The sequence below is a fragment of the Kogia breviceps genome, chromosome 5 (genome assembly GCF_026419965.1).
Source record: "Kogia breviceps isolate mKogBre1 chromosome 5, mKogBre1 haplotype 1, whole genome shotgun sequence".
NCBI lineage: Eukaryota > Metazoa > Chordata > Mammalia > Artiodactyla > Physeteridae > Kogia > Kogia breviceps.
Genome location: NC_081314.1, coordinates 105,139,061 through 105,155,267, shown reverse-complemented (window position 1 = coordinate 105,155,267; position 16,207 = coordinate 105,139,061). Strand labels below are relative to the sequence as shown.

General features: G+C 35.5%; 1 protein-coding gene across 10 annotated transcripts in view; it reads left to right on the top strand.

The window, feature by feature from the left end:
• Positions 1–16,207, top strand: part of EPHA6 (EPH receptor A6) — an 850,011-nt gene that overhangs the window by 383,531 nt on the left and 450,273 nt on the right. For 9 of the 10 annotated variants that reach the window (XM_067034854.1, XM_067034853.1, XM_067034856.1 and 6 more), the window contains one exon: positions 943–1,278. The exons of the other annotated variant lie outside the window; for it this stretch is intronic. In XM_067034854.1, coding sequence (XP_066890955.1) covers positions 943–1,278 — 336 coding nt within the window. The remainder of the gene's footprint in view (positions 1–942; positions 1,279–16,207) is intronic. 10 annotated transcript variants of the gene reach the window in all.

The following is a 16,207-nucleotide window of genomic DNA, read 5'->3' as shown; positions in this document are numbered from 1 at the left end:
TCTCCCGTTGCGGAGCACAGGCTCTGGATGCGCAGGCTCAGCGGCCATGGCTCACGGGCCCAGCCGCTCTGCGGCATGTGGGATCTTTCTGGACCGAAGTACGAACCCGCGTCCCCTGCATTGGTAGGCGGACTCTCAACCATTGCGCCACCAGGGAAGCCCGGATTGTGCATTCTTGATGACGAATAAGAGGATTCTGTGGGTCTCTTTACAAACTTCTAAGGACACACTTACTTATGTTTAGTAAAGTTAATCTAAATAAAAGTCTAGGTACCACTTCTTATGTATACCCCCTTTTATCCCTTCCATATAATGCTTTTGTCCCATGAAATTGGCAGGACCTAGTAAAAGCCTTTATGCTGCCTCCAGTTTCCCTTCCTCTTCCCCTTCTTCGAAACTGTCTGTCTACCCTGAGTTTATGGCCATTTATTCTCAGCCTGTGAGAAAAAGATTCTTAGATTGTCCAGAAAAATGAATGGGAGTTTTAGTTATACATCAAGCATAGTTTGAGGACTGAAAGAATGAACACGGCATGTTTTATATATGCATGTTACTATTTTTTCAAAATTTTAAAATGATGATGTAATTATTAAGATGTATTTAAAACCATCACATAATTTAAAATAATGTTTTGTTATATATTTTCAGTCAACAAATTTAAAAAGTATAATTACTGTATCTTTTGGAGATCTGTGGCTTTTGATATTAAATACTGAAATTCATATACCAAAAGTTAAGATATAGACCATCTTCACGCCTAAGACTCCACTCTTACTAGACTAACTCAGATATTTTTAAACATATTTCTTTCTGGTTTCCATCAGAAGAAAGAGCTCAAACTAATATAAAAGACCAGCAAGTGTTTATTGATGACGTTTTCAAGTTAGCACCATAATTCATTGTCCTATACATGTACATTTGTTTTTTAATTGCTTTCTCTAGGGCCACCTTCAGCTCCTAGGAATGTGGTTTTTAACATCAATGAAACGGCCCTTATTTTGGAATGGAGCCCACCAAGTGACACAGGAGGGAGAAAAGATCTCACATACAGTGTAATCTGTAAGAAATGTGGCTTAGACACCAGCCAGTGTGAGGACTGTGGTGGAGGACTCCGCTTCATCCCAAGACATACTGGCCTGATCAACAATTCCGTGATAGTACTTGACTTTGTGCCTCACGTGAATTACACCTTTGAAATAGAAGCCATGAATGGAGTTTCTGAGTTGAGTTTTTCTCCCAAGCCATTCACAGCTATTACAGTGACCACAAATCAAGATGGTAAGTTCCACTGTTGTTCTCTCAAAACTTATCTATAATTCCCTTTTGATGCTTAATATCCCTCGTGGACCTATATTCAATGAGGTGCAATTGTACACTCTATACATTATAGGGGTGATTTTCTGGTTGTTGTTCTTATTGTTTCCCATGGTGCAGAAAGATATTTTTGATATTACTTCTTAATAGTATGGTCAATTAGATATAAAGCTTCTCTTTAATATCTATGCATTTATGTTTTTGATATAATCCTATACTAACATATCTTAACGAGCAAGTCCATATTACTTACCAACAAACATCAGACATAAATAAAATGTTGCTACATGAATTGAAATTCAGTTGCCGTACTTATGAGGCCATCTCTTTTCCATGTCAAATAAGCAAATAGTAAGAATTTATGCTAATTATAATTTATATCTATATTGTAAAAACAATGCAGCCAGCAAGCCTAACCATAATCCACTCATAAAAGAAACAGCAAAAAATATCCAGAAATGTGTCTAAATGCTGTTGTTTAGGTGCAGTTTTGTGTAAAAAATAGTTGAACTGTCTTTTTTAAAAACTCCAGTTGCTTTCAGCTAAATGGTCCCTTTTAACACTATAGGTTTTTACTGCAATGTAGTTAGGCACGAATAGGCCTATGATTTTTTTAAGTATATATTCTCTTTAATTCCCCCCATAAAGTAATTTATCACAAAGCATGATACAGGAAAAGCTTCAAAGATTTTAAAAACTCCCTTTGAGAAGCATTCATAAATTATGTTGATGCAGAAGTGATTGTCTTATAGAAGAAAGTATTGTTTTATATGTTTTATACTATTCTTTTACACTATATTTGTTTGCTAGGTCTGCTATAACAAATGCCACAGACTAGGTGGTGTAAACAACAGAAATTTAATTTCTTATTGTTCTAAAGACCAAAAGTCCAAGATTAAGGTATCAGCAGAGTTGATTTCATTCTAAATCCTCTCTCCTTGGATTGTAGATATCCATTTTCTCCCTGTGTCTTCATATGTTCTTTCCTATGTGCATGTCTCTGTCATAATCTCTTCTTGTAAGGATACTATCATGACAGATTAAATCCCACCCATATGACCTCATTTTACCTTAATTTCATCTTTAAAGGACCTATCTCCAAATCCAGTCACATGCTAAATTCAACACATGGATTTTAGGGGATACATTTCGGCCCATATCATTCATTAAGGCAGCTACGGTGATATTTAAAGTAGAAATATATATAAGATGTTGGAATACTATTCAGCAATAAAACGGAACAAACTAGTGATACACACAACTTGGATAAAATTTAAGGGCACTATGCTGAGTGAAAAAAACCAATCTCAAAAGGATACATACTGTATAATTCACTAACATAACATTCTTGAAATAACATAATTGTAGAGATGGAGAATAGATTTCTTGGTGGACAAGGGTTAGGGCTTAGGGAGAGAGGGATTGGCTATAAAGGGGTAGCAGGAGGGAGCCTTGTAGTAATAATATAGTTATGTATTTTGATTATGGTGGTAGTTACATGAAGTTAGATATGTGATAAATTGCAAAGAGCTACACGCACGACATGCATGCACGTGCACACACACGAGCTCTATGGATTTTCCCAATGTCAGTTTCCTGGTTTTGATGTTGCACTATAGTTATGCAAGTAGTTAGCATTGGGCGAGGCTGGGTAAAGGGTGTATGGGACCTTACTATACATTTTTTTGGAAAATATCTGTGAATCTATAATTATTGCAAAATAAAAAGTGAAAAAAACACTGCTAAACCTATATAATATACAGGAAGAAAACTTAAATATTCTACTAAAAACGTATTTGAAGTGGATGTGACTATTTTATTCAAAGTAATATATAAGTTCACTTGGCTGATAATCTTCAGAAATGCATCTAATAAATAAAGCAAAGCCAAATAATACTGTAGAATCACCATTTTTGTATTTACTATATAATATTCCTCTTCATCTAGCAAACTGCTCCACATCATGAATTTGCTTTATGATTGTTCAAAATGTAATTCCTATTTTCTCTTTTTTTTCCTTCTTTCTCATAGTATCAACAAAATCTTGTCAGATGTGTCTTCAGCATAAAACAGATAGGGTCTTCTGTTTCTCTCTGCATTAGCAGATTATATCTAAGCCTTTTTTCTGCCACTTGATTAAAAAAAATATAATCCAGTACAACTGTTCTAACTATAGGGTATAAATAATTAAGTTTGGGAATAAAAACAATATATCACTTTAAATAAAATATATATGTAAATATGTTTACATAATTTCATACATTATACACATAGCAGTCTTTCAGAATTAGAAGAGAGTTCATTTAGGCTATTTTTCTAATTTAGTAGAAGGGTAGGATATGAACTATTTTCCACTTTGAAAATGAGAGAATTCATTAAAAGTATATTGTTATAAGGACAGAAATTGTACAAAGCATGAAACAAGATACAATATCCATATATTGGGGCTATACATTCTGGTAGGGTACAATATTATTAAATAATCCTCCCCAGTAAATTTATTTTTGTGAAGAATCTTGAGAAACAATTATTGTTCATTTAATTCAACTTTGTTTTACTTACAAATTATAATGAAAAATCAAAACATATTTAAATTTTGTTTGAAAAGTACATCAAGGTCCTAAAGTGAGCTAAAATATTGCCATATATATACTTTATAAAATATTATGACCAGTCTTACACGTATGAGCCACTTATCTCCATGTCATAATTTTAAGAGGCACCAAGAAGGTCTTCTCTTCTTTTGTCTGAAATTCTGATGTTAGAAAATCATATCTTTAAAAATGCAGATATTCCAGTCAAGGGTAACATTATGAAATAATTCAATCTGTGCATGTATCCATTACTCTCTTCATATCAGAAGGGGTCAGATCCTAGTGTTGGGTAAAAGGAGCTTCTAGAAACTGGAGTGTCCCAGAACCAGACTTGAGCTGTCATCATTGTGTGCCAGCCTTAATAAGATAACAGTGTTACTGTTGCAGATAGAGAGAGGGATTTGCCATCATTCCACTTTGGTATCTTTGGAAATTCTCTTTGAAGTGACTCAAGAGGCACTGTCCAAAGTTACAGGGTAACACATTACAATTCTGTTGGACTGAGGGGACCACAGTAAATTATTTGTCTCATTATCCGTAGGTTACATATCATTGTTTTCACACTAAAATAGAAAAGTGATATGAGCTATTAATAAGCCTTTAATTTATTCAACATATGTACAGTGGTGAGCGAGCTTTTGTGAATTTTACACCCTGGTGGGGAGGCAGATAACAAATAATTTGACAAATACATAATTAGTACTGTGATAAGTCCCACCAAGGACTTATCACAGAGCACTCTCAGGGTGCTCTGAGAGCATGGATTATTCAGGTCTAGAGGATAAGGGCTGGTTTTCCTGAGGAAGCAGTATTAAATTAAGTTCTGTTCTGAGAGATGAGTAGAATATGAGTAGGCCACATGAAGCCAGGAGAAGGGAAAGAATGCTGAGTAGAAGGAACCAAGCAAAGGTTGGGCAATTGAGGGATTAGGCCCTGATGCCTAATGGACACAAGAACATCTAACAAGTTGATATATTGCAGAGGTACAGCAGAATTTGGGGAAGGAACTGAAGATTTAACTAAAATTTGGAGAAATGAGTTGGTGTCTGCAAAATAGCCAAGACAAGTTAGGGGAACAACCATTTAGCAGAAGATGCTGATATATCATCAGGGCCAGAGGTAGGGAAAAAGAAAATCAGCAGAATAATAATATTGTACATGAGGCAACCTCATACAAATAGGAAATAAAATAATAGAGACCGAAAAATATAGACAATTGCATTAATTATGTTTTTACTATTCTGTGCACAGTGTGGAACATGAGGATAAAGAGGAAGTTTGTTGTCAAATTACCTTTTCTTTCATGTACTTAATTATATGTATATGTCTTTTCTCATACTTAAGAAATATTAAGGAAACCCCATTAAACAACCATGACTTAATTGTTTGCTGTCTGCTTACAATTACAGAAATGTAAAAAAAAAAAAAAAAAAAAAAAATTTCCAAATCACTTAGAACCACTTAGCTGTAGTTAGAAAAAACATTCCTTGATTATCCTGATTCTAGTTGGATAAATAAGATTATAGATTTAAGACTATGACTCTCATAATTAGAAATCTTTGCAATAAATCTTAATTAACTGACTTCTGCAATCCCTAAAAGCTTTTTTGCAACCTTCTATTTTGATAGTTTATTTAAATGGTCTTTAAAAGTGGTTCATTTAGAGAAGAAAGCAACACCTAGAAAACATTTGATTTTAATCCTCAGTGCATGATAGAAAAACTAAGATGTGTAGTTTAGTAAAAGGAATTATTCAGGCCATAGACAGGAAAGGAAAATGTTAATCATGGATAGTCATCCTGAAACAAATTGTGTTTGTAGATATCCTGACATGTGCAAAAACCTTTAGGGACCATGTTCAAAGTGAAAGACATGCTAAGTTACAAACCAATTCTGCTGATATTTACTAAAGGGTCTTTAAAGCAATTATTGTCAGAAGCAGTTTGTCCAGTCCTTCAGCTTCCTAAAATATATATTCAACACTGCTGTCTCTGCCAATGGGTGACTATTCTGTATAGGTCTTGCTTTAGGCTTATATTTTGATTGCAGATTTCATATTTGCTCAGGTAGCAATAATTAATTGAACTGACGTTGAAAATAGATTTAAATCAACAAAAGTCTCCACATATTTATAAACTTGAGATGTCTACTTGCTTTACAGTTCACTGCATTCTGAAAATACAGTCTATTTCAAATAGCAACCTTTTGCACGTTGCTAGAGTAGATAATTAGGGACATTATAAACATTCATTCATCTTTATATCTGTATTTTATTTTATGTCTGGATATTCCTCATAATCCTTACTGTGTTTTGAAAATTCTTGACAGTGGATATTCTTTTCTCTAAAATCTGTGCAAGTCTATTCAAAGTATAAAAGTTTTAAATGCTTACTAAAAATATACTGAATATAAGCCAGTGGCATAAGTTAAAAAAGAAACAAAGCAATAACCATAATTGAAGCTAAGAGTGATGCTATACTATTTGTATTTTTCATATTTCTTAAACATAAGAAAATTATATATTCAAAAGCCACAGACACTTCATATTGAAGGATAAAATTTTCCTATCTCCTAGGAAAACTGTTTTTCTTCTGAAAAGTGCACTGAATATGTAGGGAAGATAATTGAAATGTCAGTCTAGTTAATCACAACTAAATAACTTTATGGTCCAGCCAAATATTAAATTATGATACAGTCTGGATGATTGTAAACTTTGTGTTTAGTCCTGGGAAACATCAAATTACTCCCGAGTTTAGTGTCTTTTTGTGGCATGTAACTTTTGAGTAAACGTATGGTATAGAAAAGGCTCTTGACCTTAGCAATGTTTCCTGAAGTTGGTAAATGGCTCAGCTCTTGGTCAAGAAGTGTAGAAATTGGGCTTCCCTGGTGGCGCAGTGGTTGAGAATCCGCCTGCCGAGGCAGGGGACACGGGTTCGTGCCCCGGTCCGGGAAGATCCCACATGCCGCAGAGCGGCTGGGCCCGTGAGCCATGGCCGCTGAGCCTGTGCGTCCGGAGCCTGTGCTCCGCAACGGGAGAGGCCACCAACAGTGTGAGGCCCGCATACCGGAAAAAAAAAAAAAAAAAAAAGTGTAGAAATTGAACCGCTCCCAGTCACTTGTGTACAATAACACACATGGTTCTCTCTCACTGGATCATAATCATATTTTTAATAGTTGCTTTCCTGACCAATGTGAAAGTTTCTTGAGAACAAGGATGTTGTGTTATTTGACTGAACATATCTTCAACCTACGTTGACTATAACCTAATACATCTCTGTTAACTGCATTAACAGATATTGGAGATGGTTTCAGTTAATCTTTCATTCATTAATTTATTATTTCATTCATTCAAAAATATTTATTGAATATTTACTATCTGACAGAAACTGTTCAATGTGCTAGAGATATAGCAATAAAGAAGTACAAACAGTTAATAGTGTCCCTTCGTTCAGGATATTATATTTTAGTGTCAGGAAGTGATATGTCCCATGAAGAAAAACTAACACAGTAAGAGGTTTGGAAGTGATGGGGAAGGGGCATCTTACATAGGAAAACCAAAAGCAGCCCTTTGGATATCATAACACTTGAGCAGATAATGAATTGAAGAGAAAACCCTGTGAATATGTAAAAGACTATTCCAGGCAGTGGGAATTAAAAGGGCAAAGCCTTAAATTTAACCAGGAATTTATCTAGAAAGTAACTGGAAAGTATTATTGCACATGTATTCCTTAGCATGTACTAAATTTCATGCTCACTAAATCCTGTGGTGCTGTTCTTATAGAATTTTTAATAAAAGGTTTTAATCAACACTAAACCATCCTTTAATAGCAATCATGGGGGTTTTTTTGGTGATTGTACATTGCTAGAAAAACATGTTTAATCCTAAACTTGATTTTAAGCAGTTGGCTTTTAGAGTCATCCGCTGTTTCTCTGAGAAATTCTCATTTGTGTATTTTTCAGGAAAGGTGACAAAGTGTTTTCTTTAGCATAAAGTAATAAGATCTTATTGCTATTTTGATGCCTCCACTACCACAATAACAATTTTAATGGCATTTCTCCATATAAATTGAAAAATTAGTAATAGAGATTTAGTAAAATATTTTAAATCCTATAAAAATAAATCTGGTTAGCAGTGAAGATAAATGCACATGATCACATTTTGCATAATCTATGGCTGTCATGATGTAAGGTTCTACTTTACGGTTGAGAACTGTCTAGCACGTTGTTTGCTCATTTTCAATGCAATTCTTTGTTTTGAAAATGGACGCCAATTTAATTTCATTAACTAAACTCTGCCTGCATAACTTGACTGATTTGGATAACTGAATTATTGGATTCAAATGTGGTCGCTCTTAAAAACTAGGTTTTCATTTTGGGGGGATGTTTTCTAAAAGTCCCTTTTACTTCAAAGTAAATATTAATCAATATTTTTTGAATAATGTGAGAATAAAACTAAAAGATTTTCAAGGTTGATAGATTATTCTAATCATTATTTAAAATGTGAAATGTCTTAATACTTAATAGTTTGTAAAGATTGAAAACTAATTGCTGACCTTTAATCAGACTGAAATTCCATATAGCATCTTTAGATTAAGTAGCTTTTTTTCCTTCCATGTATTCCTCAGCACTTTTCTATTTGGTTTGGATTCTAAAACAGTCAGTTCCAGCTACATAATTTGTGGTGCCCAGTGAAAATGAAACTGCAGGACGCTTTGTTCAAAACACAGAAAAAAAAAGGGCTATTAAAGGTACTAACATATAAAGCGTTTTCCTTCTGCAATTTCTCTCTCTCAACTTGTCATGGTGCTTTATTTTTTTTTTTTTTTTTTTTTTGCGGTATGCGGGCCTCTCACTGTTGTGGCCTCTCCCGTTGCGGAGCACAGGCTCTGGACGCGCAGGCCCAGCGGCCGTGGCTCACGGGCTTAGTTGCTCCGCGGCATGTGGGATCTTCCCGGACCAGGGCACGAACCCGTGTCTCCTGCATCGGCAGGCGGACTCTCAACCACTGCGCCACCAGGGAAGCCCCCATGGTGCTTTTTTAATTGCCATTTAATGTCCTTCTAAGTAAAGAAAAAGTAAATTTCAAATTATTAGCATAAACTTTACCATTCCTCTTTAATTGCTCTATGCTACTTGTTTTTTTTTTGCGGTACGCGGGCCTCTCACTGCTGTGGCCCCTCCCGTTGCGGAGCACAGGCTCCGGACACGCAGCCTCAGCGGCCATGGCTCACGGGCCCAGCCGCTCCGCGGCACGTGGGATCTTCCCGGACCGGGGCACGAACCCGTGTTCCCTGCATTGGCAGGCGGACTCTCAGCCACTGCGCCACCAGGGAAGCCCACTATGCTACTTTTAAATGTAAATATAAGAGCATTTAACTCATTTATGAAATCATCGAAATCACACAGTTCTTTTCCTAGAGTCCTGAACCACTCCCTATCCGCAGTACCCAAGGCTATCTCAAGCAAACCAGAGCAGACAAATGTAAGGCAGACTCAAAACGTTTGGAAAGAGGAAGAGAGGGTGTCCGCAGGCACTGATCCAGTTGAGAGGCCCTCCCTCTGCACAGGGATACTTGTAGGGAGACTGAGGACACCTCCAGGTTCCCAGGGCTTCCAAACCCACAGTGGAAGGGAGAACCCTAAGGGTCTTTGAACCTCCTTCCCAGAAACTATTGGCTACCTGCATGGGGTGGATGAGAAGCTTGCCCCCACTAAAATGTGGCCTCTACAGAACAGAGACAGCCAACACACACACACACACACACACACACACACACAAACACACACACACACACACACACACACACACACACACTCTCTCTCTCTCTCCAGTGCTAGAGAGCCCTACCTAGACCCTTCTGTGCATATGCCCAGATCCCCACTAGGGACAGGGGACAACCCAGAAATGTGGGCCTCCCTCCTCAGAAGTTAACAAAGTCACTTAACCCAGGTGGAGAATGGCAGCAATCCGTGGGCAGTGCAGGGATTGGAAGACTGCTTGGCAGAGAGAGCAGGGGGGAAGACAGGGAAAACACATCCCCAGGAATGTGGAGAGGGGAGGTGGCCAGAAGCTGGACCTTGCCTGGAGCCGGGGCTTCAAGCTCCCAACGCACACTCCATTGTCCCATCAGACTTCACTTACAAACATGAGTTAACGATAAAATTATTAAGAATTTCAAGATGGCATTAGCTGAGCATTAAACCCTAAACAGGTTCAGGGAGCCGTGCAACTGCGGCAAGTCACACACCCTTGGAATCGGTCCTGAAAACATTTTACAAAATAGTGATGTCATTGTTTTTCCTATTTACCTCTATGTGTTAGTCAGCAAACAACTATAGTCAGTAACTATGATGTGCCAAGTACTGTGCTGTATGTATGCCATGAAGTGAAAAATAGATGCATGTTTGAGTGTTTGAGACATGGTGTCTACTACAGAGCAGTCAACAGTCTTTCATTCTTTAAGATTCTTTAGAGCTTAGCTAAATAAAGACTAATTAAACCTATAATATCTGATTCAATATGCATTTTCAAAAAATGAGTGCCTGAAATATTACTTAGTACACAAGTCCTTAAAATATGTATAAAGTAATAAATGATTAAATAGTGATATGGCAGGAGGTGAATGTTGACATTTCACTTTTCTGTTTTTATGAAAGAGAGACTAGTTGTATGGCCACGTATTTATTCTGTTATACAGTGAGCAAAGCTTTGAGTAATAAAAGATTAAAAACAAAAAAATTGAAAGGTAGTTCCATAATTTGCCTAATGCTCTTCTAATTATTTTGCAATTTTAATAGACCTAAGGGTAAATTTCATAGCTATTGATACCTTTGTCCTCTGCTCTGTATTGTTGTATTGAGTCATTTCCAAGGTGTACCCTGAGATAAAAGTGTTTTTTTCCTCAAAATAATTATGACATGACTCATTGAATTATTTGTATTCATCCTTTCAAATTGTTATCCAGCTTACATATTTCTTAAGTAATCTCTCATTGAAGCAAATAAATAATATTCCAAGGGTGACAAATATATCTATAATATGTGAATAGAAATGTACTTTTCATCCCATTTTGTTTTGTCTTTAAAAAACTTAGTTTACTCTTTTGCTGAATCATTAAATCTCTAAGATAGGACTACCTTTTACTTTATAATGCCTGTGTGAATTGATGTCCTCTGTTTTTGACTTCCTATTTCAAGGCTGTTTTATATAAATAGTGAATGACTGACTACTTTCTATGAGTTTTAGATTATATATATATTTTAAAATTTTTATTTATCTATTTATTTATTTTGGCTGCTTTGGGTCTTTGTTGCTGAGTGCGGGCTTTCTCTAGTTGCGTTGAACCGGGGCTACTCTTCAGTTGCGGTGCGCTGGCTTCTCATTGCTGTGGCTTCTCTTGTTGCGGAGCATGGGCTCTAGGCGCATGGGCTTTAGTAGTTGTGGCACGCAGGCTCAGTAGTTGTGGCTCATGGGCTCTAGAGCCACAGGCTCAGTAGTTGTGGCACATTGGCTTATTTGCTCCGTGGCATGTGGGATCTTCCCGGACCAGGGCTCGAACCCATATCCCCTGCATTGGTAGGCAGATTCTTAACCACTGTGACACCAGGGAAGTCCTTAGATTATATTTTGATAAGTTTATTTGATAGTTATGTCCTATCTCATAATGTTGTTTTTAAATTTTTTATTGCCTTTTATAAAGATAAATGGTCAGTTGTAGATATGAATTGCACATTTAGATTTCTAGAAATTGAGAATAGTTTCCTCATTCTATTTTTATGAGAATAAATATTTCATGTGCTGACAGTTTTGAATATTTAAAATGTTCAACTGCTGTTTTTATTTAGCTGTTTTATCCAAAATGTGAGATACTTGTATGAAGAGCAGAACAATTAAACTCTATTTGAAGTTCTACTTAATTATATATTTAAATTTAAAGATAACTGACATGGAAAATTATGTTCTAAAAAAACCTGTTTTCCAACATCTGAATTTTATTAACCTAACTGCTGCCAGTTCATATTAGTTTTATACTTATAAGGTGACAATTTTCATATGCCTTAAAGGATCTCAAGAGAATGTAGACTTCAGCTACAAGTCATCAGGCAAGATGTTCTTATAAATGTTATAAGTAACATTATATAGATAAATATATTTTATATTATAAATAAATGTTATTTTATCCCATTTCAAAGACCTCTAAGAAAGAGCTCCAATTCTCTGCACTTCAAGAGCTAGAAGTTCTCTCTCTGCATCTTCACTCTTTGTAGATGGGAAGACCATCAGTAGAACATCCTATTAAGATTACTTCTACTTATTTGTTAGAAACAATTTTTTAAAATTTTAATATAATGTAATTTTTATTCTAATTTTCTCAATAAAAGAAAGAATCCATAATGTTAGGTGAAATGCAAAAAGTAACCTAATTGCAATTAACTCTGATAGAACTTTTTTTATGATACATCCTTGATATATCAACTTTCTTTACACATGAAGAATTGATAAAGTTTTTATGACCTTTTAAGGCCAAATGCCTGATTATTGTACTATGATCTAGAACTATCTTTCTCTAAACTGTTCTCTACAAATGTCCCAATTCTTTTCATTTCCCTTATTAATTTGAATTTTATTTTCTACTTCCATAAATTTTCCTTTTCTCCCTTGTGGTAGCTCATAGTCTCAGAGGAGGGAATGAAGTCATATACTTGCCTTCATGTGACTTTTAAATCCATTGTAGCTTGTCGTGGTATCAGAGGTACTATAAGCAGAGTATGGGAGGAGTTACCCTTTGTTTGATGTAAATTTGGCCAACAGGGACTTGATTTTGTAGGGAAAACTATTATTTTATTCTTTATTAAAGTATAGTTGATGTGCAATGTTATATAAGTTACAGTTATACAATATAGTGATTCACAGTTTTTAAAAGTTATTATGCTCTGTTTATAGCTGTGATAAAATTTGGCTGCATTCCCTGTGCTGTATAATACACCCTTGTAGCTTATTTTATCCATAATAGTTTGTACCTCTTAATCCCGTACCCCTATATTGCTCTTCCCCCCTTCTCTCTCCCAACTGGTAACTACTAATTTGTTCTCTATATCTGTAAGTGTGTTTCTTTTTGTTATATTCATTAATTTGTTGCATTTTTTAGATCCTACAAGTAAGTGTTATCATACGGTATTTGCCTTTCTCTGTCTGACTTATTTCACTTACCATAACATACTCCATGTACATCCATGTTGTTGCAAATGGCAAAATTTCATTCTTTTTATGACTGAGTAGTATTCCATTGTATATATGTATATATATACCACATCTTCTTTATCCAGTCATCTGTTGATGGACACTTAGGTTTCCTCCATATCTTGGCAATTGTAAATAACACTGCTATGGACATTGGGATGCATGTATCTTTTCAAATTAGTGTTTTTGTTTCTTTCTTGCTCAGGACTGGAATTGCTGGGTCATATGGTAGTTCTATTTTTAGTTTTTTGGGAAAATTGTTTTCCACAGTGGGTGCACCAATTTACATTCCCACCAACAGTGTACAAAGATTCCCTTTTCTCCACATCCTCGCCAATATTTGTTATTTGTGTTCACCCAGCTGCTCTGCAGCATGTGGGATCCCCCCAGACTGGGGCACGAACCCATGTCCCCTGCATCGGCAGGCGGACTCTCAACCACTGCGCCACCAGGGAGGCCCTATTTGTGTTCTTTCTGATGATAGTGATTCTGACAGGTGTGAGGTGATATCTCATTGTGGTTTTGATTCTCATTTCCCTGATGATTAGTGATGTTGATCATCTTTTTATTTGCCCATAGGCCATCTGCATACTCTTTAGAAAAATGTCTGTTCAGGTCTTCTGCCCATTTTTTTTTTTTTTATGTTGAGTTGTGTGAGCTGTTTATGTATTTTGGATATTAACCCATAACTCTAATTTTAGGGTCAAAAGATGCTAAAATCATTTTTGCTTAATTTTTTGATAACTTAGAAGAGTTTATGTGTTTGGGATTTACAACAACCAAGCAAAAACTCAGATTATACATTGTCTAAACTTAACACATAAACATGGCAAACAGATGGTATTGCTGAACTGGATTGTGCATAAAAATCACTTTATTTTTATATTTTCATATTTCAAGAACTAATTGCTTTCCTCGTGATTCTATTTCTTCACTGAAATTTTGCTTAATTTTCTTTGTAAAAGTTTTCTTAGGAAGTATGGCATCAGGTTTCCGTAATGTTATCTAAAAGTTCACTGCATTGTGCTTGTATATTGAAAATATCATCTGAATGAATAATTAGCTTACATTTCAGGAACTAATTTGTATCTCTAAGGAAAAGATAGAAACAGTTTCTGATTAAAGGAACAGAAGAGGTAGCCTTGAAAAAAGTTCTTAATATACGGAGAGATTTAATATAGGATAAAGAACATATAAGATCAATGGGAAAAGTATACATCACTGAATAAAATGTATTGAGGGAAACTTATTATTTAAAACATTTCAAGTTAATTCTTAACTAAGAAAATACCTGAAAGAAATCCCAAGTTATTAAACAGATAAATGTTAAACATAACATCTTAAGAAAAAATAAATATAGGTAATATATGACTAAATAGAGAAGCATATAAAAAATAAATTACAAAGCAAAGGACAGATGAGTATAATAGAAATTTCAAATATCAAAGTCATTATAAATAAAATGAAAATAAGCAGTTAGCTGGGTAAAATACTTGTGAAGAATAGACTATGGTAAAATGGGCAAAGGATGAGCAGTCAATTCTTAGAAGAGATACTGTTGCCTAATATGCATTAAAAAAGAGCTTCATTCTTGCTAAAATTCAAATAAATGAAAATTAAAATGATAGGTAATTTTCTTCTAATCAAATTGGACATGTTTTTGTTTTTTTGTGAGGTTTTCTTTGGTAAATGGTAATGCTTATGTATACTTAGAGAATGATTTGGTCAGAACTCCCCCGTCACTACAGGAAAACTACAAAATTATATGGCAATGTGTTTCCAGTGCCTTAAAATTACTATATCCTTTAAATCCACTACTCTATATTAATATCTAGGAAAGATGACATATAGAAAAACTATATGTGTGTACAAACATGCATTATGTATAATAAGGAAATGTATAAATATCCTAAGTGACGAGAAATAAATAGTGAGTAAAATGTATTATGTCTGTAAGATGGAATGTTAAGTTTAATGAATGAGAATAATGTTGACAGTACTGTAAGACTGCAAGATTGGAAACTGCACACATCATCACCCAACTATGTAAACAACTGATGTACACATATAGTCATAAGAAAATGAATACCAAAATTTTCTAACGTTGGCACTGTTTCTCTCTGTGTGGTGGGTTTATGATTGATTAGTTCTCTAAAGTGACTTGTAAGGTCCTTCATGATCTGGCCCTGATTATCCTATTATAGCTCCTTATATTTACCTGGTCTCAGTACTTACCATGCTCTGCATTTCAACTGCATGTCAATTTTTTCTGTTGGTTTGTCATAAATGTTCATATCCCCAAGGCCTAACATGATACATTTCACATAAAACTATATATTAAATATTTACTAAATAAATTAGTGAATTAAGAGGATGGGTATGTAAACACACACACACAATTTCTACCATACATAAAGTGAACTTTTTAAAGCTTTAATAACCTGATACTTTTGCCTTAGTCATAAAGTGCTCACTTAGGACATCAACAATAAGCATTCTATTCGTAGGTTCATCATTCTGGAACAGACCTACAGAAGGCATAGTGTTCAGCTGTGTAAACCTAAGCAGGAATGCCCTGAAAATATACAGGAGAGATTATTGTCTATTTGGTTTTCCATAAAACCAAATTTCATATCCTGTGTACATAGTTTAGTCTGCTATTTACCATCTGCATTCTCATGAATTTGTAGCTCATAATGTCATTTTTTTATTCTCTTGAAATGTTCAGTAGTTTAGTCATATAGAGAGACAGGAGTCAGGCGGTAAGAACCTGATCATATCTTTGGGCTTCCCTGGTGGCGCAGTGGTTGAGAGTCCGCCTGCCGATGCAGAGGATGCAGGTTCGTGCCCTGGTCCGGGAAGATCCCACATGCCGCGGAGCGGCTGGGCCCGTGAACCATGGCCGCTGAGCCTGCACGTCCGGATCCTGTGCTCCGCAACGGGAGAGGCCACAACAGTGAGAGGCCCGCATACCGCAAAAAAAAAAAAAGAAAAAAAAAAAAGAATCTGGTCAGCTCCGAGTTCTAGTCCCTAAACTGCTGCTATCCAGCTGTGTAAA